Raw genomic sequence first — 25,866 nt, 5'->3', positions numbered from 1 at the left:
CCTCGGAGTGCAAAACTGCCTGGGGCCACTGCAAGCCTCTCTCCTTCTCTACCGGGGGCGGCTGCTGGCATCACTCAGGCCTCACTGCCCAGCCGAGCCCCCCTGCGTCTCAGGCCCTGATGACTCTGCCGCTGTCACCCGCTCATCCAGGCCTCGCGTCTGCAGCCTCCACTGACCACACCGCCCAGCCAGGGCCGCACCACCAACCAGGCAGCAGCACTGCCACCACACGTGGCCGTGTGACCCCCTCGGGGTCTCCCCTCACCTGAACACGTACGTCCTGGTGACCCCGCACGGCAGCGCCTTGCCGCGTGGCATCAGGGGAGCTGTGACCCGCAGCCCGGCACCTTCCAGGATCACGTCGTGGGCAGACGGCTGCCTGCCCCCCCGGTCCACACGGTAGTCGAAGGACAGCCTCTGCCCGTAGCTCACCTGTTGGTTCCCAAGGAACTTGGCTACGGGAGAGAATTTTACAAGAGCGGCATCAGCGGTGCGAGTTTCCGCGAGCGAGGGGGCTTCTGCCTCGGCCCGCCTTCCCTCCTGTCCAGCCCCGAAGCACCCTGTGTGACCCTGGCCGTGCCACCTGCCGTGGGCCATGACGGCTAGGCCACTCCATCTGTGAGAGGGTCACAGTCACGGCGCAGCCCGGGCACGGAGGGACACGTGGGGCCCTGGCTGCCACAGCAGCAGCGCCCCCGTCAGGTGAAGCCCTGCAGCGCACAGGGTGCCTGTGAGGAGAACTTCTCTGCTCCCGGCTGACGGCCCAGGGGACTGGGGATGGAGGCCACAGTCACCACCCAGCCGGCACTGGCACGGCCCAGGGGACTGGAGACGGAGGCCACGGGCACCACCCGGCTGGCACTGGCACAGCCCAGGGGACTGGAGATGGAGGCCACGGGCACCACCCGGCTGGCACTGGCACAGCCCAGGGGACTGGAGATGGAGGCCACGGGCACCACCCGGCCGGCACTGGTGCACTGCTGGGGATAGGGGAGTGCGTCCAGTTCTCCCCAGGGCCTCCCCTAAGGCCCGAGTGTGAGAAACGCTCTGCTTGGCTTTTGCACCCGCCTCTCCGGGGACCCACAGCTCCAGGTTTCCTGCCCCAATGGGCAGCCTGGAAACTTCCATTCGATTCCATAGGCCCCTCCGCCAGGGCCCGCCCCCGAGTCCTGGAGACCTCATCCGGCACAGCATAGACCCCCTGCGTCCTGGAGACGCCTGCCAGACCCACCCCCACCCCACCGCCACAGCACACAGCGCACAGCGTTCCACACGTACCAGGAGCCACGAAATAGATGGGGTCAGTGCGCCGGGCTGAGCTGAACACGTCCCGGTGGTGGGGCGACCACTGGAGCTTCGCGGGAGCCCCATTGCTGTGCACGGCCCTCCAGCCGTCTGCATCTGCAACACGAGCAAACCCTGGGCTCGGGCGCCGGCCCCTCTGTGGGGTGACCACGCCGCACGTGGCCCTCGGCACCCCGGGTGGCCGAGCCCGGCCTCACGTCACCGCGCAGCCTGACTCTCGGTTTCCATCTGCCTGTGTCTCCACCTCCACTGTGTCTGCAGGAAGGGGCCGGCTCGGGGGGCAGGGGGTTCAGAGAGAAGCGTGAAATCAGACACGTGGACCCCCCATGCCGCCAGAGCCCTGGGGCCCCCGGCCCCTGACCCTGCCATGAGCGACAGTGGTCCCGCTGGCGAATGCGGGTCTCATGAAGGCTGCAACCCAAACGCACGGGGACCGGACACAGGAGAGCCACACCCGGCCCCGCCACCCCGGGTTCCTCATCGGCCTCCGCGTCCTCCACACGTCAGGGCAGGCCCGGGCCCCGAGAGGTGACGTGCTTGGAGACGCGGAGGCCCTCACCTCGGGGGAAGGTGGAGGAGACCTCGTGGACGCTGTAGCCCGCCGCGCTGCGGCAGCTGGCCGAGTGCCCGTAGCAGAAGCACTGGGTGCAGCCCTCGGGGTTGTTTGGCTCCAGGTGGTAGTGGCCGGGCCGACACCTGTCAGGGAGTGGGATTAAGAGATCAAAGAAACAAGGTGGGGGAGGGGAGGAGGTGCAAAACCGCACAAGTGTGGGAGGGGGCAGCCGAGCCGTGACAGAGACCAGGAGGGGACTCCCGGGCCGGGCAGGCCAGCGGTCACTGCTGGGGGTGAGTTTTGAATCTAAGAAGGCTCAACTTGGAGCACGCGAGTCATTTCTCCCCAGCAGCCAGGGCCTCGGGAAACAGGCCGGGCGTGCGTCTGTCTGGCGTTCCCTCCGCCCAGGTGGGAGAGGCTGGCCGGGCGCCAAGCAGCCGCATTCTTGTAAGGGCACGAGGCCCGCGCCCGGCCCTCTGCCCCCGCGCTCTGGGGAAGAACAGGGTTTGTCCCCAGGGAGCAGGTGAGGCTCCCAGGGCTGCACCTGCCCCACAGGGCTCAGTGCACGTGCGGCCACACCCCTGCCCTGCGTGCTGCGGTTACACAGGGCCACGTGCTGCTCCGCTGCTCAGACGGGGTTTCTCCCAGCGCCTTAATGAGGCCAGGACTTCCAGTGCATTCCACTTGGGCCTCTGGTGATGAAGGCGACGGCCCGGGGCAGAGAAGGCAGTCAGGCGGGGGCGGGGGCCCGGGGCAGAGAAGGCAGTCAGGCGGGGGTGGGGGGCCCAGGGCAGAGAAGGCAGTCAGGTGGGGGTGGGGGGGCGGGGCAGAGAAGGCAGTCAGGCGGGGGTGGGGGGGCGGGGCAGAGAAGGCAGTCAGGCGGGGGTGGGGGGGCGGGGCAGAGAAGGCAGTCAGGCGGGGGTGGGGGGGCGGGGCAGAGAAGGCAGTCAGGCGGGGGTGGGGGGGCGGGGGCAGAGAAGGCAGTCAGGTGGGGGTGGGGGGGCGGGGCAGAGAAGGCAGTCAGGCGGGGGTGGGGGGGCGGGGCAGAGAAGGCAGTCAGGTGGGGGTGGGGGGGCGGGGCAGAGAAGGCAGTCAGGTGGGGGGGGGTGGGGGCAGAGAAGGCAGTCAGGCGGGGGTGGGGGAGCGGGGGGGCTTCAGCATCCCGAAGCCTAGCTTTTAAGGACAGAGCTGGGGTGAGGCCACCGCGTTTGTCAGGGGTTCCCTCACCCAGAGGCAGGCCACTGCCCACACACCTGTCGCAGCGTTCCCCGGTGACAGCTGGCTTGCAGACACAGCGGCCCGCCTCACAGGACCTGGCGGTGCCAGCGGGGTCACAGTCACACGGGGGGCTTCTGGGAAAGAAGAAGAGGAAGTTTAGGGGCACTTCGCGGCCACACACGTGGAGGCAAACTGCTCTCCAGCAGGGCAGAGCCGGCAGGGCCCCAGGCGCCCCTGCCAAGGACTCCGCTTGGGGCCGGGTCTCATCACAGGGACCTGGGACTCCACCCCTCCCCCGCCCCACCTCCCCCCAGCCCCAGCCCGGCCCCATCAGCCATTTTCCTGCTTCCCTGCCTATGCACTCGCCCACTGTGGACACAGCCTGCTCACAGTTCACGGCTCGTGCCCCGCGTGGGCTTTTGTGCCTGGCTTCCCTCACTTATCACCACACGTGCAAGGCTCGCCCCCGCCGTGCCGGGTGTGGGGACACGTGTGCGTCTGCTGTCCACGGAGGACACTGGAGCTATCATACAAGACGCTGCCATGGTCACCTGCACACGAGTCCTCTTGGACACGTGCCCAGGAGTGGGACTGCTGGCCGGGGCCGGCACGCGGTATTCCAGGTGCCAGCCCGAACGCCCTGCCTCAGCCTCCACTGGCCCTGTCACTCACACTGGCTGCAAGTCACACGTCCACCTCATCCATCCGAAGCCACGCTCCCACCTTTCCCCCTCGGATCTGCTCCCCCCAGACTGCCCGAAGAACCCCTCCCCCAACCCAGAGCACCCGCGGGCCTCCCTCTCCTCGGGGTCCCCGTGGAGGCCGGGTCCGGTCAGGAAACTCCTCCCCCTCCTTTACCCGTTGATCCCACGCCCACCCTCTGGCCTGCTCTCTCCCCTGGACTGATCCGGACCGGGTGACAATCAAGTTTTCAGCATCAGCCGGAGCCGAGCACACGGATACTAAGACCACGGGAACAGCCCCTCCCCAGGAGTGGTGAGGCCAGCAGCTAGGGGACAGCCACGGCACCTGCCAGGCGCAGCCGTGGACAAGACAAAGCCGCGGGGCTCAAGTTCTCTGGAGGAAGCCAAAGAGCAGGGCCAGGGCTGGGGGGGCGGTCTCTGTGAGGAGTGGGGGCGGGGATGCAGCCCTGGGGTCTCTGAGGAAGGACATGTGCTCCAAGCTGGCCAAGGCCATGGTCACTCCCTTGAGGAAGGGAGGGCGCTGCGCCGCTGGGCCTGGCGGGCATGGAGAGACCTGGGCCGCAGAGAACTGGAGGCCCCGGGGGGCTGATGGGGGGTGGGCAGCGCAGGGCTGTGAACACTGGGGACCCCAAGTAGGAGGTAACGGGGTGGGATGAGCAGGGCTGTGAACACTGGGGACCCTGAGTGGGAGGTAACGGGGTGGGGTGAGCGGAGCAGGGCTGTGAACACTGGGGACCCCGAGTAGGAGGTATTGGGGGGGTGGGCAGCGCAGGGCTGTGAACACTGGGGACCCTGAGTGGGAGGTAACGGGGTGGGGTGAGCAGGGCTGTGAACACTGGGGACCCCGAGTGGGAGGTATTGGGGGGGTGGGCAGCGCAGGGCTGTGAACACTGGGGACCCCAAGTAGGAGGTAACGGGGTGGGGTGAGCAGGGCTGTGAACACTGGGGACCCTGAGTGGGAGGTAACGGGGTGGGGTGAGCGGAGCAGGGCTGTGAACACTGGGGACCCCGAGTGGGAGGTATTGGGGGGGTGGGCAGCGCAGGGCTGTGAACACTGGGGACCCTGAGTGGGAGGTAATGGGGTGGGGTGAGCAGGGCTGTGAACACTGGGGACCCCGAGTGGGAGGTATTGGGGGGGTGGGCAGCGCAGGGCTGTGAACACTGGGGACCCCGAGTGGGAGGTAACGGGGTGGGGTGAGCAGGGCTGTGAACACTGGGGACCCTGAGTGGGAGGTATTGGGGGGGTGGGCAGCGCAGGGCTGTGAACACTGGGGACCCCAAGTGGGAGGTAACAGGGTGGGGTGAGCAGAGCAGGGCTATGAACACTGGGGACGATGAGCGCCGGGGCTGGGACAGGGGCGTCTCTCGAGCCCAGCCGCCCTCTCAGCCCCCCCCACACCCACGGCCCTGTGGACTGCGGTCCTTCTCCATCTTCTTCCAGAAAACAAGACAAGGGGCTCAGGAGCTGCAGGAGAGGGGGGCGCCAGCTGCTCCAGGGTGGGGCTGGGACTCGGGCAGAGCGGGAGGAGCCTGGTCCACCCTCACCAACAGCAGTGGGCAGCTTGCTGACCCTCCCTGGCTCAGGCCCCCATGCCGACGTGAGAGCGAGGCCGCCCCACGCCCTTCAGGTCAGCCTGAGTGTGCAGAGCAGGAAGCCAGCGTCACTGCAGGGCCGTGCAGCCGTGCAGGTGACGGCGGCGGGCGCGCATGCTCACCCTGGTCTCTGGTCCTGGCTGCACCCGGCCTCGGTGAGCGTGTGGAAGCCTGGGTGGCACCGGTCGCACCTGTCCCCTGTCACCCCCGGCTTACAGCTGCACCGCCCAGCGCTGTCACACTGGGCCCCGAGAGAACCTGCAACCCCCAGGCAGGGGAGGGGAGAGGAGAGAAGGGAGGGAAATGGGTCATCTCCGGGAGAGCCCCCACCCCCACCCCAGGGAGCTCAATGAACACCCAGGCCTCCCAGGAAGGGCGGGGCAGGGAGGGCGCTCCCCTGTCTGCTCTGCTCTGGCCCCAGCGCTTCGCACAGGAGCTCCCGTAAACACGTGGGCGTCGGGTATGGGGGCGTCCCTCCTCCACGGGGCAGGGATCTCTGGAGCCCACTGCTCCAAAATCCGCTCTGACTCAGTCCTGCAAGCGCGTGCTGGGCGGCCAGGCTCTGCAGGGCACCCGGCTTCAGTGACTGCCGGCGAGGTCGTGTGGCCAAGGGGACGTGGCAAGGCCAGCTGGACCCGGAAACCTGCGCTCGGGAAGCTCTCAGACTCGGACACAGGACCCGAAGACTCGGCGCGGAGCTGAGCGAACCTGACACACCCAGCAGGAGCCGGCTGGGGGGCCTGGGAGGACCCTCCCAAGCACACTGTACCCACAGCTCCACTCCAGGGAACCTGCCCGCCTTCGCATTCTTCCAGCTGCCGCTAAAAACTCGCTCCTCGTAATAAGGCGAGTGATGCCTGCTATACCACTAATGGATTTCTAGAAGTAACAGTGATGCCTGCTATACCACTAATGGATTTCTAGCAGTAACAGTGTCAAGTTGAGGCCTCAAGAAACAAACCCAGCCCGCCTACAGAGCGACCTCCCTACCCATTAATGTTTCACTCTTTGCCTGCACCCATCTGTGCACACCCAACACCTGCTCTGGCTGCAGCCCCAGCGTCTCCTGGGGGCACACAGCCGCCAGGTGCTCCTGCTGTCTCCCCAGCAGAGCCGCGGAGCACAGGAGCACATCCCCCCCCCCCCACGGGCAGAAGACTGCGGAGCGGGGAGGAGCGACCCCTGTAACAGCACAGCCGGCTCTGTCCCTGGGCCGTCTGGGGGCGGGGAGGGGTGCCACTCTCAGGACTCCAGCCAGCAGCCCCCGGGGCGCCAGCTGCTTCCAGCTCCGCGGACACCCCGGAACCTGCAGCCCCCTGGGAGCTGCTGTGGACGCGGGTGACTCCCAGTGGCCCGGGGTCGGCCAGCCCGCCCCCCACTTCTCTTTCACTCTCCTGCTCCCCCGTTCTCTCTACCTGTGGGGTTGCAGCCGCAGGGCAGGCAGCGGTCCCCGTCTCTGGGCCGGTAGAACCCCTCCCTGCACCTCTCGCAGTGGGCGCCGTCCGTGTTGTCTTCGCAGTCCAGGCAGCGGAAGCCACTGCCCGTCTGTCGGTGCAGCTCCTGGTCGAAGATGCACCGCCGGGCCCGCCCGTTGCACTCACACACTGCGTGGGACCGGAGAGACAAGTCAGAAAGAACAATCGGAACAACGGCCTGGATTCCCGTTGTGACCCCGAGAGCCAGCGAGGGCTCCTGTGAGGCCACTTCACCCGGGACGGGGCTGGGGGCGGTAAGCTGCACCACACTGAGACCGCCAGGGTCCCAGAAGCAGCTGCCCCCCAGGACAGGGCTGCCAGACCGCCCAAGCCTCCAGAGAAACCGGACGAGTGAAATGAGATGTTTTCCAGTGGAAACTCCCGGTTTACAAATCTGCAAGGAATTCATTTAAAAAAAAAAAAAAAACCTGTGTGATTCCACACACCAAGAACACTGGCTGGAGAAGACCCCGGCACAGCAAAGGTGTCACCGTGCAGGCACAACACCCATCCCCCAGCGAGAGTCGGGGCCGGGAGCCGCTTCCCCCGACGTCAGAGGGAACGGTGGTGCCAGGATACGGACAGGTCGCACAGAGACTGTGGTGGCTCGGCCAGCAGGGAGCGCGGGAAGACCCAGCGTGGTGGCTGGAGCCCGGCGGACTCGGAACCAGTTCTAGTCCCGGCTCACAGGACAAAGACCGGGCCCTGAGGTTAAAGGATCTGGAGGAGCCTGGCGCTCCGGTGAAGTGGGCCAAGCTGCCACGTGACGCCAGCATCCCATATCGAATTGCCAGAGGGAGTCCGGGCTGCTCTGCTTCTGATCCGGCTCCCGCTAATGCCTGGGAAGGCAGTGGAAGGAGGCCCACGTGCTTGGGCCCTGCACCCACGTGGGAGCAGATGGAGCTCCCGGCTCCTGGCTCCGGCCTGGCCCAGGTCAGGCTCCTGCGGCCACCTGGGGAGTGAGCCAGCGGATGGAAGCGCTCTTTCTAGCTCGCTCGCTCTCTCTCTCTCATTCTAGCTCTCTCTCTCTCTTTCTCTCTCTGCGTGTGTGTGTGTGTGTGTGTGTGTGTGTTGCTCTACCTTTCAAATAAATAAATAAAGCTTTAAATAAAAACATGAGAGAGTTGAACCAAAAACCAACGCTGGGCAAAGCACTTCAACTTCCTGGGCGCTGATTCACTCACAGAGAGCAGCTCACCCCACGGCCCTCACCGACACCAAACGCCTTTGTCTGAGCCGTCCCAGCCTCTTGCTCGGGAAAACTCAGCACAGAGAGGGAGCGTGGCTGGACGGCTGACCTCATAGCTCAATCCACACCCCCAGGCTGGACCCCGTGGACGGCTGATCTCACAGCGCTCGATCCACACTCCCAGGCTGGACCCCGTGGACGGCTGACCTCACAGCTCAATCCACACCCCCAGGCTGGATCCATGGACAGCTGACCTCACAGCTCAATCTATTCCCAGGCTAGACCCTTTGGACAGCTGACCTCATAGCTCGATCCACACTCCCAGGCTGGACCCCGTGGATGGCTGACCTCATAGCTCGATCCACACTCCCAGGCTGGACCCCATGGACGGCTGACCTCACAGCGTTCAATCCACACTCCCAGGCTTCCTCACGGAACCAGGCCAAGCTGAGGCTCTCCCGACACACGCCCGGGAAGCCTTGGCTCGCTGTGTGCGCTCATCTCCAGAGCACAGCTGGTGTCGAGTTCATCGAGACGCAACCTCACTGTCCTTTCATACCGCCTGCCCCAGCCCACCCGCCATCCCCCTGCTCCAGGGCTCCGCTCTGAAGAACTGGGTGTTGTGACTTTAAGCCCACAGCCACGTGGTGCCCACTGCAGCTCCAGCAGGGCAGACCCCAGCGGCGGCCCCAGACCCTGCCCCGCAGGCCGTGCGGCTGAAGGCCCGGCCTTGCTGGCTGCAGTGAGCGACGCGTGGGCCGAAGGCCGCCCGGGCTACAGGAGCTGGGCACGCCAGGAGGACGCTCTGTCTCCAGCCTTGCTGAGCCCTGCACTTAGCGCAACAGAGAGCGTTCCGATGTGCCCACCTGCAGAACCAGCGGCTCTCCACACACAGCCCCCCTTCCCATCGCTGCCAGACACCTGAGCCAAGTCCAGACCAGCTTCCCTGAAACTGGCCACTGCTCCTTCCCACCACTGGAAAAAAGTTGAACATTCGGGGTTCTAGAACATTCCCGCAAACGGGCTGAATAAACGGGGTGAAACACAGGTGGTGCTGGGGCCACTTCCTGAGCCTCCACTCCCCCTGGCACAGCGCAGGCACACCGGGGACTCCACCGGAACAGCACTGGCCGGGAGCAGGGGGACGCGGGCTGGGGCGATGCTGCCAAAGACGGGTGACGGGCAAAGCCCACCGCAGCCGGCGCCTCCGCCCGTTTCCTAAAGAGACAGAGACTGGCTTCCTGCTTCCTGATTTTTAAGCATCGGCCAACGGTTTTTAAAGTTTCTTTTGAAACCAGGTAGATCTGCACACGCGGCCACGCACTGCTGGCAGGAAAAGCCCACCTAGCGCTGGACGGAGAGAGTGCCCGAGCCCTGGCACACACCGCAGCAGCACCACCATTCCCGCCCGTCCTCCCCTCACCTGCTCACCCCTCCCAGTGCACTCCACACAGCACCTGCCCCAGGGCACCTGCCCCAGGGCTCCCCGCTGCCCCCTGAGCGCCCCCCATGTTTACCCACCCTGTACAGTGCACAGCACCTGCCCCAGGGCACCTGCCCCAGGGCTCCCCGCTGCCACCTGAGCGCCCCCCATGCTCACCCCCCCAGTGTACAGCACACAGCACCTGCCCCAGGGCACCTGCCCCAGTGCTCACTGCTGCCCCCTGAGCTCCCCCCATGCTCACCCCCCCCCAGTGTACAGCACACAGCACCTGCCCCAGGGCACCTGCCCCAGGGCTCCCCGCTGCCCCCTGAGCGCCCCCCATGATCACCCCCCCAGTGTACAGCACATAGCACCTGCCCCAGGGCACCTGCCCCAGGGCTCCCCGCTGCCCCCTGAGCGCCCCCCATGTTTACCCACCCTGTACAGTGCACAGCACCTGCCCCAGGGCACCTGCCCCAGTGCTCACTGCTGCCCCCTGAGCGCCCCCCATGCTCACCCACCCTGTACAGTGCACAGCACCTGCCCCAGGGCACCTGCCCCAGGGCTCACTGCTGCCCCCTGAGCTCCCCCCATGCTTACCCACCCTGTACAGTGCACAGCACCTGCCCCAGGGCACCTGCCCCAGGGCTCCCCGCTGCCCCCTGAGCGCCCCCCATGGCGCCCACTGCCAGCGCACACTGCACAGCACCTGCCCCAGGGCACCTGCCCCAGTGCTCACTGCTGCCCCCTGAGCGCCCCCCATGCTCACCCACCCTGTACAGTGCACAGCACCTGCCCCAGGGCACCTGCCCCAGGGCTCACTGCTGCCCCCTGAGCTCCCCCCATGCTTACCCACCCTGTACAGTGCACAGCACCTGCCCCAGGGCACCTGCCCCAGGGCTCCCCGCTGCCCCCTGAGCGCCCCCCATGGCGCCCACTGCCAGCGCACACTGCACAGCACCTGCCCCCTGGGAGGGCTGAGGGTGTTTGACAAGCAAAGGGGCAGGCGGTCAGGAGACCCGGATGTGTCTCAGTCCGTGTGTCCCCACGTACCTGGCCTTGCCCTAAAGACACAGACTTCCAGCAGTGGGCTTTCTCCCAGCCCCCAGGCGCCGGCTCTGCAGGAGGCCTCAATTAGAGCATCCATCAAGGGGCCTGCGCTGTGGCCACTCTGCCTGCAGTGCCTGCATCTGCTGTGGGCGCTGGTGCGAGTCCCGGCTGCTCCACTTCCGACCCAGCTCTCTGCTATGGCCTGGGAAAGCAGCCGAGGATGGATCAAGTGCTTGGGCCCCTGCACCCATGTGGGAGACCTGGAAGAGGCTCCTGGCTCCTGGCTTTGGCCTGGCCCAGCACTGGTTGTTGTGGTCATCTGGGGAGTGACCCAGTGGATGGAAGACCTCTCTCTCTCTCCCTCTCTCTCTCTCTGTATCACTGCCTTCCAATTGAATCAACTTTGAAATAAACACACACACACCTACATTTGCTGCTGCTTCCTTGCCCCCTTCTTGTAACTCCCTCCCCAGGCCCCTCAGCGGTGGCTCTCGGGTCCAACCCCCGCCCCGCCTTCTTCCCCCCCTGCTGTCCCTGGCCGGGGAGCTGCGTCCACTCCGTAAACACTGCTTAGCAGCTCTCGGACCTCACGAGCCGCGAGATTCCAAAACAGGGCAGCGGTAAGGTTGTGTTTTGCGTCCCTTTGGTTCGTCAGCGGCCTCTCCTGTGCACGTCTCCCCATTTCAGCAGAGCAGGCGTGGGCCTGGGACCTGCCTCAGCCAATACAGGAGCAAACCCCGTGGGAGCCCAGGGGACAGCAGGGGTCCCCGAGTTCCGGGTGCCAGGTCCACTGTCGGGCCGGGCCCCTCAACTCCCCAGATCTCCCGGAAACCGGGGCTGTTTGCGCGGCCAAAGGAGGCGACTCATCAAGTTCACCGGTGCCTGGTCAGCACGTCTCGGGCGAGATCTGAAGCGTGGGTGGTGCCCGGCGGCCCTCAGGCACTCATTATCATAACCACCACGGCGCCCCTGGCCCCTGGCGGGCCCACAGGCGCCTCTTAGGCAGGCTCCCCGCGCCCCCTGCCAGACACGGATCAAAGGGGCGCGGTCCACCCACCAGGCAGCGCCGCAGAGCCTGGCGACTTGGACAGGTCGGGGCAGGCAGCGAGGGGCCCAGGCTGCTTCCAGCTGAGCCGAGCCAGGCCCAGGCGTGGAAAGAGGCAGACAATCCTCCCCAGGGCTGCGCTCAGGGCGGGGCCCTGGGATGAGCTCCCGTGAGGCAGTCCCAGGGCTGCAGGAACGTTTTGAGCGAGGTAAGTGATGCGCAGAAATGTTAGCCATGGGCAAACGCGTGGCCTTTGTGTCCAGGCAGACGCCAGCCTGAAATGCGCTTGGGGGCTCCGCCCCGTGACCTGCAAACTCCTGGTGCGGCCAGCGCCCAGGCGGCAGGGAGCCGCTTGGAGACACAAACCCCGCTCCCCCCGCAGCCTGGCCCCACACCCGCCCGTCGGCGCTGTCCCCCGACTTCCTGTCCTGTTCACGGCCCCCAGAGGAGCCCCTCCCTCGTGGCCTCTGCTGCCGTCCCATCTCTCAGTGTGCCCACTGCGGCCGAGCTGGCTTGAGGCCAGGACTGTGGGCTGGGTGGAAGGGGAGGGATGAAGCAGGAGGGAGGCAGGGAGGAGGGGACACGGGCAAGAGTCTGAACACCCAGAGCCCCCCAGAATCCCGGGACCACTGGGAATCTCCCCAGCACAGCGCACACAGGTTTCACTGTCTACATCGTGGCGTTCAGTGTCACACACACAGACGGGCAGGCAGGGACAGGAAGAGACGGGGAGGGGGCGCCCCTGGGGGATGCTGCACCCCGCAGGTGACGACTCCCCACGGGACCGCTCCCTGCACCCCGAGCTGCCAGTCCTCCCCCGACGGGAGCACAGGCAGCACACCTGGCCGCGGTGGGACGACCTCAGGGCCCAGGAATCCGAGCGTCCTGTCTGAACCTGTGGCTGCCGGCGCTCCTGCCTCCCAGCCGCGTGGGGCTCACCCGAGTCTGAGAGCCAGGAGGCGACATCACGCTGTCTGCAGCGTGCACGTGGAGGCCACGCTCAGTCCTCGCCCTCCTGCCCCTTCCCGGCCCCTCCCGTCCGTGCTAGGGCGGCGCCCACCCAGCCCTGCCCAGCGGCGCCCCCCCGCCCCGCCTGGGGCAGGAGCAGCCTAGCTCTGCCCAGGACCCCCGGAGAGCTGCCCGTCCAGATCCCGCCCTCAGCCCAGTCACGCCTTCCCTCCAACCGGACATCCCAAAAACGGGAAAAACTCTGAACGCAACTATGGGCGTCCTGGACTGGCTGCGCTGTCTGTCCCGTCTCCCTGTATCCTGTGCGACATGAGGGTTCCCCCACCCATCGCTCCCCGCACCACACACCGCGTCCATCCTCCCTGCAGCCACTGCGACCGCGCCCACCCCACAGGTCCCCGTGGAACATGGCACCCATTGCTGTACCACCACCACGCCCACCCCGCACGCACCCCGCGTCTAGGCAGAACCCCAAACGCAACCCTCTGCGCACCACGCACCACGTCCATCCCCGCAGCGTCCGGGCAGAACTCCGCACCACACCCCGCATCTGTCCCCGCAGTGTCCGGCAGAACCTGCACGTATCCCTCCACGCACCACGCACAGTGTCCATCCCGCCGCGGCCACTGCGCAACCGCATTGTCCGGGCAGAACCCCGCACCGCATCCGTCCCCACAGTGTCCGGGCAGACCCCCACACGCATCCGTCCCCACAGTGTCCGGGCAGAACCCCGCACCGCATCCGTCCCCACAGTGTCCGGGCAGAACCCCGCACCGCATCCGTCCCACAGTGTCCGGGCGGACCCCCACACGCATCCGTCCCACAGTGTCCGGGCAGAACCCCACATGCATCCGTCCCACAGTGTCTGGGCAGACCCCCACACGCATCTGTCCCACAGTGTCCGGGCAGACCCCGCACCGCATCCGTCCCACAGTGTCTGGGCAGACCCCCACACGCATCCGTCCCACAGTGTCTGGGCAGACCCCCACACGCATCCGTCCCACAGTGTCCGGGCAGACCCCCACACGCATCCGTCCCACAGTGTCCGGGCAGACCCCCACACGCATCCGTCCCACAGTGTCCGGGCAGACCCCCACACGCATCCGTCCCACAGTGTCCGGGCAGACCCCCACACGCATCCGTCCCACAGTGTCTGGGCAGACCCCCACACGCATCCGTCCCACAGTGTCCGGGCAGACCCCCACACGCATCCGTCCCACAGTGTCTGGGCAGAACCCCGCACCGCATCCCTCCACGCACCGCACACCACGCAGAGCGCCGCAGCGTCCCCACACTCCGCACTGCTTGACCCAGGCCTCCTGCGCCCCGCAGTCGGCACCCGCTCCCGGGCCACCTTCCCCTCCTGCCCGTGGTCCCCTCGGCCTCCCGCGACGCCTCCACTTCCCCGCAGCTCCCTGTCCCCCTTTGCGAAGGCAGAGCAGTGCGGTGGAGCGGGAGCCGAGGGCCAAGGTGCCAGGTGGCCGCCCCTCCTGGTTTGCGCAAAGAAGTGAGGCTAAAATGTGGCCCTCAGGCGGTGCTGGAAACCGTTGTCTGCGTCCGAGCCGCAGGACGGGCAGCCCTTCTGCCTCACGCCCCGGCCACGGCACCTCGTGTGTGCGAGAGGTCAGCGGGGAGGCGCCGTGCCTGGCACAAGAGGAAGAGGGGGGCTGCGAGCGCTCCTGGAAACCCGGGCGCGTCGGTTCCTGCAGGGGCGCCCTGGGAGATCTAAGTAGCTCCCTCTTCCCCTGAGTTCTTAAATCGTTTTTACAAATACTCAAAGTGCGCTTTACTTAGGAAAGCGGGTGCACCTGCCACCCCTCGGTGCGATCAGAGCCACTGGAAGTTACGTGCTCAAGACGAATGTTTGTTATATTAATAATCACCAACAATAAATATTATCATGTGATTATGAAAGTGTTTATAGTTTTTTTTTTTTTTTTTAAAGAAGGCGGATTAGAGAGAGAGGGAGAGCTCCCACCCACTGGTTCTCTCCCCAAATGGCTTCAACAGGCAGGGCTGGGCCAAAGCCAGGAGCCAGACCTTTGTCTCCCTGGGTGCAGGGGCCGAGCACTTGGGCCATCTTCCGCTGCTTTCCAGGCCATGAGCAGGGAGCTGGATTCTAACGGGTGCCCACATGGGATGCTGGCACAGCAGGTGGCATCGTCGACTGCTAGCTACAACGCCAGCCCCAAAAGTATGTTCTAGACTTAAAACCTGCTGCCCGGGGTCTTTCCTTCCAGGGTTTCGGGTTCCTCGGTGTGGATGAGGGCCTGGAAACAGGATCTGAACGTTCCAACACCTGCTTCCAGCTCCATGTGAGGGGCGTCACCGTGGGTCCCTAAGTAGAACAGGACGCCTGATACAGTGCTGCCCTGGCTCCACAGAGCCAGCACAGCCGGAGCCCCCAGCACTGGAGCCCCCGGGCCGTCCCTGCCCAGCGCACCTGCTTTGGGGCTGGAGCCCCCTGGGCCGTACGCTGCCCGGGGACGACCACTCTCGCGGTGTCTCTCTGCCTTTCAAACGAATGTGGGCCAGTAAACTTCCACATAAAGAATGAGCAGGTCAGAAAGCCTGGTAGCTGGCGTGACCACAGAGGAACAAGAGCAGGAACCAGGAGTCCGAACAAACAAAAAGGAAACCGGTTCGTTCAAAACGCTCCGGAGAGCGTGGCGCAGTCGAGGCGGCTCCTCCGTAACCTCCACCTGTGTTCCGCCGGCTCCTTAGCAACGAGGCCGCGCCGAGCTGGTGAGCAGCCGGCGCTGAGCTCGGAAAAATGCACTGACGGGCTCCGAGGGGCCCGGCCGCCTTTGTTTGCCCACAGAGAGAAGGAAGGGCCCTCCAGAGAGGGGGCGCGGACGAGGAGACCACCGGGGCGGGGACAGAGGCCACGTCTCAGCCGCCAGCCAAGCTCGCTCCCTTCCTGCCGCTCACAGGTTCCGCGGGGCACAGAGCCGGGACCTCGGGCTCTGTGGACTCACTGAGATCAGAACCCTGTTCCAGCGCCGGCCTCCCCTCCCCCCAGCGAGGCGGCCGTGGGCAGGGGCGGCGCCCACACACCCGGAGCTCTGGCTGAGGGGCCCAGACTCCAGCGTTACCTTTATTTATCCTGGACGCGTGGATCTCCACGTTTGGGGGAAAAATGTGGCAGAATCGCTCCCCACGACTGGCGCCGTGGACGAGTGACCCTCAAGTTCAGCTGCAGGCACCTGCCCCGCCGGCACGGGGCTGGGGCTTCTGTGCAGGAGCCCGCCCGGAGGCCCCGCTCCCGGCGGTTGGGACAGGGCTGGGCTCCAGCAGGCCCAGTGTGTCAGGCACAGAGGGTGGCTGCAGTGACACAGCCACGCGGTGGGGCAGGGCCAGACGTGCGGAGCTGGCTGCTCCTCCACCGTCGTGGCCCCGGCTCCTGTCTGCAAATTCCCACTGCGCTGCTTTTGAGGTCTGGGGCGTCTCACGGATGCCCGAAGCGGCAGGTGGAGTCTGGGCCCCAAGCCATCAGGACAGGGGTGCCTCCCACCCGCTGCTTCCGTGACTGCCGCTCAGGGCACCACGTGTTTGTCCAGGGCGGGGCCGGGAAGACGGACAGTCGCCTGCACGCACAGAGGCCTCAGCCTGGGCTCTGGACGGGACCCAGAGGTGACCTCACCTGCCCGCGAGTGACTCAGCCGCCTGCTCACCTGGGCCTGTGACTAACGTGCCGATTCCAGACTCCACACGGGTCTGGGATAGATACGTTAGGTCTTGTCCTGGCAAACTTCCCCAGGAGAAGCGAACGTCGGCAGGAAGGAGAACCCAGGCTCAGGACGCCCCAGCGCTGCGGCCGCCTGCCCGACGTCCCCAGGGACACGACTGAGTGACATCCCTCAGCTCCTGGGACGGGGAGGCGCCCACCGAGACCCCCACGGGCACGGCCACATTGCTGCCTCCTGCACGCGCTTGGACGAACAGTGGAGCCTGTATTTTACCAAGTTTATCCCTCGGGGGGAGGATCATATTTAAGCCCCTTCACCATGTCACACATCTGGGGCCAGGGTGGTGGCACAGAAGTGCAGCAGGGTAAGCCACAGCCTGCAGGGCTGCATCCCATATGGGCGCCGGTTCGAGTCCCGGCTGCTCCACCTCTGATCCAGCTCCTGTTGTGGTCTCGGAGAGCAGTAGAAGATGGCCCAAGTGCTTGGGCCCCTGCACCCGTGTGGGAGACCTGGAGGAAGCTCCTGGCTCCTGGCTTCGGCCTGGCCCAGCCCCAGCCGGTGAGGCCATTTGGGGAGTGAACCTGTGGATGGAAGATTTCTCTCTGTCTCTCCTTCTCTAATTCTGACTTTCAAATAAATAAATAAATCTTTTTAAAATGTTATATATTAGATATTTTATATAGGGTACATTCTCAATTCTGTCATTTATTTTATTTATTTTTTCTTTTTTAAGATCTGCTTTATTTATTTGAAAGGCAGAGTGACAGAGAGTGAGAGGCGTGGGGAGCGAGATCTTCCATCCACTGGTTGACTCCCGACTTTATTTAAAAGGAACCTGGGGAAGGTCCAGTAAGCTGGGAAGCCTCAACCGAGGTGCTGGGGCCACGGGGCTCTCACGGCTCCCACGTGGCACAGTGGCACAGGGCGAGCGCGGCGGCCGCCGTGAAGGCGTTCACAGTAGTTTTGCTGAGAACCCAAAATGCATTTCAAGATCACTTTTAATTTTAAAGCCTCAAAAAATGTATTTAATTCGATCTGAGAGAGCGCTCCGCTCCCAATCGCTGGTTCACTCCCCAGCGCCCGCGATGCCCAGGACCAAAGCCGGAGCCAGGAACTCAACTCAGGTCCCCCATGCTGGCCGTGTCCAGTGTGGACACGCGGAGATGGAGGGACAGCTCGCCCCAGTCCCACGGCGCAAGCGACAGGGCCGGGATCTGAGCTCAGGCCACCGCAGCAGAAGCTGGGGGGAGGGGAGGGTGATGGCCAGGAATCCTCTCCTCCCAGCGCTGGCGCGGGGCAGAGGCCTGGTTAGTGACAGATCCACCATCCCCTGCGTGCGCCCTGGGGACCCCCAAGCTCTGCCGTCCCCCAGGCTCCTCCTGCCCTTTGTCAGTGTCCTTGCTCTGCTCCCCGAACCCCAAATCCCTCAACTCCAAAACCCACAGTGCAGCCATCACGAGAACGTGGGCGTCTCTGCTTCTCCAGCCTCCCGGGATCCCGCCGCACTCCCCCAGCCTCCCACGGTCCCGCCCCCGCTCCTCTCCCCCCCAGCCTCCCGGGGTCCCGCCCCCCTCCTCCCCCCCCCTCCTGCGGTCCCGCCCCTGCCCCCCCCCCCCGCCTCCCGGGGTCCCGCCCCCGCTCCCCCAGCCTCCTCTCCCGTCCTCAGGCCCCAGGGGCGTCACGTGGAATGCATGCCACACACCCCCTCCAGCTGGACGACGACTCCTAGTTTCCCCACTGCACCCGACCCCAGGCCTGTGGGATCAGCAGTCTTCCAACCTTGTCGTCCTAACCTTCCCGAGATCCGCTCTGCCCGCGGCTTCCCCAACACCAGAGGCATCTTTCATGTGGACGGCAGCACCAGGCCCTGCTGGACTCCAGCGAGGGACCTTCTAAACCATGATTCCACTCACGCTCACCCCGGTCTGCAAAGCATCCCCTCTCCGCGGCTCACAGGGCACCCCCCAGCACGAGCCCAGCACCGGGCCTTGCCCCTCCCCACACACAGCAGGTGCACAGCCACGTCGCCGCCTCCACCACGACTGCCCGGCAGCCACAGGGCACAGCCCGCGCCCAGCCAGAGCTGCTGAGGGAGCCCCGATCTCCGGTGTCTGCGCTCAGGGGCCCCTGGCCGCTGGCTTCCGACTTGAAGGAAGCGGGGTGTCTAAGGTGCTTCACCATCCTGCAGCGACTCCACAGGGCTGCAGCATCCGACTGCCGCGGCCTGGCAGGTGGCTGCGGAGCCTGGAAGTTTCCAAGACGGCACCAGCGAGGGAAGAGCCAGGCCTGAGGCCAGGCCAGCTGATCAGACCACACGCATGACCACACGTGCGACCACAGGAAGTGACACCCCCGCCCGGGGCTCCCCGAGCATGTGCAGCCCCAGGGCCCTCAGCTGCCAATGGGGTCCCACACGTCGCAGCGTCCAGCAGTGGACAGCGGCATGCACGGTCACTGACCCCCAGCACGCATGCCCAAGCTGACCCGCCCTTGTGCAGGGAGCCCTGCCGAGGTGCCCGGCGGGCTGAGCTGGTCAGATGGCGGGCAGCGGGCTAGTTCACTGGGCCAGGCGCCGATGTGCAGCCGTGGCTGCCTCCAACGCTAAAGGTTTGTAGCTATCCCTTGTTATTTTAGCCCAGGGACCCCAGGCGTCCAGGCCCAGAAGCCGGCTGTCTCTGCCAACAGTGGCCGCCTGAGCACCTGGCCACGGACGGCTCCTTCCTTGCTGACACTGGCGACTCTCGTAGTGTTGGGCTGTCTCCCACCGGCCAGGGACGACTCGGACCAACCCCAAGGGAATCCAGCCGACAGGACCACACCTGGTTTTTATGTACGTTTTTTACTATTTTCTCAAACTGGGATATTTAAGCACACGTGACGTATGATGTGTTCACACGCAGTGAACCAGTGACAGAGGCGAAGCAAAGAACACACGAGAAACCTCGCCCGTGTCCTGTGTGTGCACGCGTGGGGCCTGGGGCCCACGCCTGACCCCTCGCTGGTGGTCAGGAACGGTGGCGTGAACACAGGTTGGTTCTGAGGCCGTGGGAGACGGGCCCCCAACAGCGCTCGACCCAGGGCAGCCCCCAGCCACACGCGCAGTGTCGGAAGCAGGTGCACACGGGCATCACCTCACGCGCACACAGGCACACGTGTGGGACTATGTGGCTCTCGGCCTGGGACTATGGAGACGACCGCGGAAAAGCCATCGAAGCCAGAGCAACATAAACACGGAAGTCCAGCGCCATTCTGAGGGCAGGGATCCCCGGTAGCCAGGGCAGGGTGGACGGCCGCTGTGCGTGCTCCCAGCCGCCCAGCACACAGCCAGCAGCCAGGCTCCCAGTGTTCTGTGTACATGATCCTGACTTCGGGGGACGCCAGGTGCGACTACGGCCTCGCGTGGCAGTGCCACGGGGGGAATGCCACGTGGAGACCGGCACTGCCAGTCTCTCAGAGCCGCAGAAGCGTGATGGGAGGGGTCCTGGGTCCAGTCGCAGGACACAGTCGCGTCCCCCCAAATCCCTGAGCCAAACACACACTGAGAACGCCTCGCCAGCGCGGCGCCCCGACACGGGGCATGGGTGGAGGAGGGAGAGCGGGGAGGAGCAGCTGAGGTGCAGAAGACCCCGGCTCGGCGCCTGTCGGCCTCACTTAGAGCTCCGGCCCCCGCGGGTATCTCCTTTGCACTCACTTCTGCAGGCCGAGGGCCCAGAGGGGGCACCAAGGAGGTCGGGACCACCGGGGTCCTCAGAGGGCCAGGGCCTGGCCGCTCACCTGCCCCGGGGCCACTCTCCTGCCCACTCTCCTGCCCGGGGGCCCTCACCTACCCACTCTCCTGCCCTGGGGGCCCTCACCTGCCCACTCTCCTGCCCTGGGGGCCCTCACCTGCCCACTCTCCTGCCCGCGGCCCTCACCTGCCCACTCTCCTGCCCTGGGGGCCCTCACCTGCCCGGGGACTCTCACCTGCCCACTCTCCTGCCCTGGGGGCCCTCACCTGCCCACCTGACTGCAGCCGCTCACCTGCCCGGGGGCTCCCCCCTGCCCCGGCTCTCACCTGCCCCGGGCTCCCCCCTGCCCCGGCTCTCACCTTCCCGGGGGCTCCCCCCTGCCCCACCTGTCTCACCTGCACTCCCCGACGAGGCGCGGGCTGCGGGCAGCAGCGTGAGGCACAGGCAGCAGTACAGCCAGAGCGCGGGCATGGCCGGCTCCGTCCGCTCCGTCCGCTCCGTCCGCGGCGCCTCCTCTTCCCCGTCAGTCAGCTGGTTTTATCTGCGCCTCGGCCTGACTCAGTCCCGACAGGAAGACGGCCGCGTTCCGAGTGACTCACGCACCTGTGGGCGAGGCGCGGCCCAGCCTCCCGGCGGGCGGGCTCTGCGCTGAGGGCGGCACCTGCGCGCCGCCGCCCCCTCTGCGGGTGGTCCCGGCCCGCACCGCCCGCGGCCCCCGCCCGGGGCAGCGCAGAGCCCGCGGGGGAGCGCCTGGGGGTTCTCCGGGGTGCAGCCCCCGCCCCCCGCCGCGCGGCCCCAGCGCCGCCCTCTCCGCCCCACCCTCCCGGGCCACTTCCGGCTCACCTGGGCTTGCGGCCTGGGCCGCCCCCTGCGCCCCCCACAGGTCTCTGGACTCGCGGGAGAAAGGGGGCGCGGAGCTGGTGTCCCGGCGACACCCTGGCACCCTGCTCCCGCCCTGCTCGGCCGGCGAGTGAGGACCGCCCGCCCCGCAGGTCCCACCTGGTCCTGCCCTCAGTGCGGAGGCCGAGGTGGAGACCTGGGAAGTCCCACCCGGGCCTCCCTCCCGGGCCAGCAAGGCCTCCAGACGGGGCTGGGCCGGCCAGGGACACGCGGACCGCTCCAGGCGGCGGGGATTTCCACGCCGCCCCCACGCCCGGGCACCGCCCAGGCGTCTGCGGCTCGTCCACTCTGCCCGGAATCCCCCCCAGGCCCTGCGGAGGCCGCTCCCGGAGGCCGGGGCCAGCTCCTGCGGGGTTCTGCTCGCTGTGGGGGCTGAGCCGGCCCCCTGCAGAGCAGGGGCGGGGGGGGGGGGGGGTGACCTGCACAGGGTGCCGTCGGCCACCACAGCGCTAGTGCTTGGGTCTGCCATCGCCCTGGGACATGAGAAGAGCAAACACACGGAGTCCTGGCTGGGGCCAGCTGTCGTGGCACGGCCACGGGAACAGCCACTTGAGTCCAGCTGCTCCACGTCCAGTCCAGCTCCCTGCTCATGAGTCTGGGAAGGCAGTGGAAGATGGCCCAAGTGCCTGGGCCCCTGCACCTACATGGGAGACCCGGATGGAGTTCTGGGCTCCTGGATCGCCTGGCCCAGCCCGGGCCATTGCAGTCACTTGTGGAGTGAACCAGCGGGATACAAGATCTCGATGTCTCTCTCTCTCTCTCTCTCTCTCTCTCTCTCTATAACTCTGCCTTTCAAATAAACTAATTAATGATTAAAAAGCAAGGCCCTTAGACACATGAACGTCTTCATCTAGACAACCCTGTGGACCGCGGGCCCCAGTCACGTCCCCGTTCTACAGCTGAGAGCACGCGGGCGCGGAGAGCACCACGCTCTAAGGGGCAAGGCCAGGTCCCAGAGCCGGGCAGCCCGGCCTCGGCCACAGGCGCTCTGTGGGTGACCTGGCACAGACGGGTGGCACGCTGCACGCCCAGGTTGTCTATCTGCAAACACCCCCCGAGGCCCGGGCCGGGAGCAGCAGGTGGGCAGCAGGAGCCCCTGCCCTGGCCAGCAGCAGCCGTCTCTGTGTGGACAAAACGTGTCCAGCGGGCACCGTCCCGCCTTCCTGTCCCTACCTCCTACTCCCTCGCCGTGGCCTCCTCACCTCCAAGCAGCCCCCACCCCCCTCCCCGCTCAGGGCCACATCCACCCCTGCGACTCTAACATTCCAGGGCCTGCAGTGCCCTTAGCTTCCTCCGAGTCTCTGTGTCTCCATCTGTGAAATGGGCCAACAGAACTCTTACCTAGCAGTGCAGATGGGGAAATAAAGAGGTTAGGACCCATCTGGAGCCCGGGACGCACCAGGCGACTGTGGCTGTGAGAGCTGCTGCCAGCGCTGTCCCGGCTAAGCCTCCATCAGCCGCCCTGGCTGGAATCCGTGAAATACCACAGGATGGGAGGTCTGCGCCACGTCTTTCTTTTTTTAATTATTTATTATTTATCTTGAAGGCAGAGTGACAGAGAAGGACAGAGATCTTTCTTCCGGGAGAGTGACTCTCCAGACAGGAGCCAGGAGCCAGGAGCTCCCCCAGGGTCTCCCATGGCGGGGCAGGGGCCCGAGCAGCTGGGCCACCCTCTCTTCCCGGGCTGGGCATTAGCACGAAGCTGGACTGGAGGCGCGGGGCAGCCGGGACGCACGCCGGGACTGCCGAGAGGGGCCGGGGGTCCCTGCGCCAGGCTGCCTGCCCTGCCCCTGCTCCAGCGCCCCCCTGATTGGTTATTGAATCGTAGCATGAAGCTTCTGGGAAACTGGCCTAATCCGGGCTCGTGTCGGTTCCTGGCGTTAACTGGGGGGTGGGGGTGGGGGTGGGGGTTAATGGGTTTGCATTTTTCCTGTGTGTTGGGGATTTCCTTCGTGTCCAGGAGGCCTTGCCCAACGAGTCACAGTTTTTGCCTTTGGCTTCACTTAAGGCAGGTTTGGGATTTGGTGGTTCAGGGCGCGCTGAGGTAAGATGGAGTCAGTGTATTCCCACGGCTAACTTCTCTGCTTTAGAAAATCAGCCAACACCTTGCGCCTTTCCCCGCGGCCCCAGGCCCTCTTTCCTCCCCCACATCCCGGCAACGCTCAGCGCTGCCACTCAGCAGGACAGAGGGACAAACCCGAGTGCAGAGCCCGGGGCCCGCGGGCCCTGCGCCCAGTCGAAGGCCAAGGACGGGTTCCAGGCAGCCCCCTCTGTGTGCATTTCAGAAAGAGGGGCCACGCGGGGGCGGGGCGGGGGTGAGGCCGGGGGCACGGGGGGGGGGCGGGGGCGGGGCGGGGGCGTGGCAGGCTCTGCCCTGTCGGTGAGAGTCTGAACCTCAGTGTGGCCGAGGAATGGAACGTCCACTGCAAGTGACGGAGGCGGCTCCGGATCAGGCGCCCCTCAGCGAACGCCCAACACGGAGAGCTTTCCTGAAACTGTCTGCTGCTTCAGCAGTGCTCGGGTTCAGGCGGTGGCCACGACTCCAGGGCGCCGCGGGCCGCTCAGCACACGGCCCCAGGGCCTGCACTGCCAGCCCCAGGAGTGCCTGGGCCCCGCACCCCCACCCCGGGGAGACCTGGAGGAGCTCCTGGCTCCTGGCTTCAGCCTGGCCCAGCCCAGGCTGCTGAAGCCCTCTGGGGGTGGCCCAGCAGGTGGAAGTGTGTGCGTGTGTGTGTGTCCATGTGTGTGCTCCTCTTGCCCTCGCTGTAACTGCCTTTCAGATACATACGTAAGTAAGCCTCGTGCACGACCCCCCCCCCCGACAGTGGTCTGCTCTGGGAATTCTCGAAAGGCAAGAAGCGTGTGCAGGAAGTCAGCCCTGGGGCACAGCTTCCTGCGGGCGTGGCCCTGGAGGCCCTGGAAGTCCCCCTCACCCCCAGAGCACGCGTCAGTCATGTCACAGCACTGTCGCTGTCCCCCACCCCCACCCCAGCAGTGACAAACCCCGGCCTGGGGTTTTGCTGTGACCCCTCATTGCCTGAGTTAACTTCTGAATGGCTGGCTGCCCCTCCCCCCACCGGCCCCAACCCCGCCCTGCACACCCTCCCCAGACGCTGGGGAGCCCCTCTCCCGGAACGCTCCCTGCAAAAACACGCCCCGGAGCGCCCTTTGTTCTGGAAATGCCCATACATGGCAAGCACGGCAGGCTGGCGGGGCTCCAGGAGCCTCGGCCCGCGCAGGTCCCTGCTGCCGCCCGGTGGGGCCGCGGCCTCCGCAGCCGGAGCTGAGTAAGGGCGCCGTGGCCGGTGACACACCTGGGCCGGGAGGGAGGGGGAGCCGCACCCACGGAGCAGGCACTGCCGTCCTCTCTCGAGTGGCCGCGGAGTTCCCCAGGGACAGAAGGAGAGCACGGGGAGTGGGCAGGGAGGGGGACAAAGGACAGGGACCCAGGCCCAGCCCCCCGACCCGAACCCCGGGTGCCCAGGTGTGAGCGCACACGCAGGAGCTCCCTGCGGGGCCACGGACACCAGCCAGGCGGTGTCACCCCGGCTGCCCAGGGTTCCCCCCCCCCCGACCACAGGAGCCCCTCACCTTGGGAAGGCGGGAGCGATAGGCGGGGCGGGGTGGGCCGGGGCGGGGGACCTGCATCCATCACTCAGCCAGGACGCCCGACAGCTCTCTGCTCAGATCCTGTCCTCTGCCACGCGGGGCACACGCTGGCCATATGTAAAGTCTGACGGAACTTCTGACAACTCCAGTACCCACAGCCCCTGCCTGGAGGCCACGGGCTGACCCCCCAGCAGGGGCCACGGGGCTTACCCACCCTAGTAGGGGCCACGGGCTGACTTCCACAGCAGGGTCCACAGGCCAAGCCCACCCCCCAGCAGGGGCCACGGGGCTGACGCCCCAGCAGTGGCCATGGGGCTGACCCCCCCAGCAGGGGCCACGGGCTGACCCCCCAGCAGCAGCTCCCTCCCGAGTGCCCGCCTGCTCCCGTCTCGTCCCTCACCACGAGGACAGCGGTGGCCTCTGCGGCAGGAGCCCGCCTTCCCCAGAGAAGGGGCGCGGGTGGAAGCTGCACTAAGGGGGGCCTGGTGCCTCCCCCCCCCCAGCCGCCCGGCCCCTGCAAGGCCTCCCAGCGGAGTTGTCCGCAGAGCCCGGGGCTGTGTCCGAGCTCTGCTTCTCTAGGATTTTCACAGAAATTCCCGAACACCCCCGGCGCGGCTGTGGGAAGACGGCCCAGTGGTCAGCTGGGGCGGAGCTGCAACCCCCCAGGCGCGCCGGAGCCCCGCCTCGCTGTGCTGGGTGCAGGCGCGGACCCAGCGGGAGCCCTCGGGCCACCCCAGACCCCACCAACCGACAGCCCCCTCGTCCAACCTCGAGCTGGCCTGCGTGCCAGGGCGGGCTGTCCCGCTGTCCTGGGAGTCGGCCCCGCCCCTCCGGGTCCGCAAGGCCCTCTCGGCAGCCCGCGTGCCCGGCCACAGCACCGCACGGCGGCCTGGTTTTGCCGTAGAATTGCTTGTGCCTCAGGTAAACCCACAGATGACACAGATGCTGAAACTTCACACGCGCACTCACACAAGTACACGCTCACTCACACAATACACGCTCACTCACACGCGCACACACACAAGTACACACTCAGCCACACAAGTACACACTCACACAAGTACATACTCACACGTGCACACGCACACTCACACAAGTACATGCTCACTCACATGCGCACACGCTCACACAAGTACACACTCACACAAGTACACACTCACTCACACGCATACACATGCGCACACACACACACGCAGGTGCACATGTACACATAGACATGCTCACTCCTGCATACACCCGTGCGCACGTGCTTGCTTACACAGTGCACATTCATGCGCACACGCATTGCTCGCATGTGCACACACGTACACTCACGCATGCACGTGTCTGTCACTCGGGCTCTGGGTGCAGATTCTTGGTCCCCGGTTGGGGTTTGGTCTGGCGGACCGCCTGCCAGCTCCCACTCCGCTCTCTGGG

General features: G+C 66.2%; 1 protein-coding gene across 2 annotated transcripts in view; it reads right to left on the bottom strand.

Moving 5' to 3' along the window:
* The window catches only part of LAMC2 (laminin subunit gamma 2), a 41,695-nt gene extending 20,728 nt beyond the window's left edge, over positions 1–20,967 (bottom strand). The window contains exons 1-8 of one of the 2 annotated variants that reach the window (XM_051841416.2): positions 20,785–20,967; positions 20,337–20,544; positions 6,789–6,977; positions 5,496–5,631; positions 3,112–3,207; positions 1,865–2,001; positions 1,279–1,401; positions 266–455 (exon numbers count right to left, since the gene is read on the bottom strand). In XM_051841416.2, coding sequence (XP_051697376.2) covers positions 266–455; positions 1,279–1,401; positions 1,865–2,001; positions 3,112–3,207; positions 5,496–5,631; positions 6,789–6,977; positions 20,337–20,412 — 947 coding nt within the window. In that variant the 5' untranslated portion in view covers positions 20,413–20,544; positions 20,785–20,967. Of the gene's footprint in view, positions 1–265; positions 456–1,278; positions 1,402–1,864; positions 2,002–3,111; positions 3,211–5,495; positions 5,632–6,788; positions 6,978–20,336; positions 20,545–20,784 lie in introns of both variants that reach the window. The other variant, XM_051841414.2, reaches the window with a different exon arrangement.
* Between the last annotated feature and the right edge of the window lie 4,899 nt (positions 20,968–25,866).

The sequence above is a fragment of the Oryctolagus cuniculus genome, chromosome 13 (genome assembly GCF_964237555.1).
Source record: "Oryctolagus cuniculus chromosome 13, mOryCun1.1, whole genome shotgun sequence".
Taxonomy (NCBI): domain Eukaryota; kingdom Metazoa; phylum Chordata; class Mammalia; order Lagomorpha; family Leporidae; genus Oryctolagus; species Oryctolagus cuniculus.
Note: the sequence above shows the minus strand (reverse complement) of the source record. Positions and strands in the feature narration are given on the sequence as shown.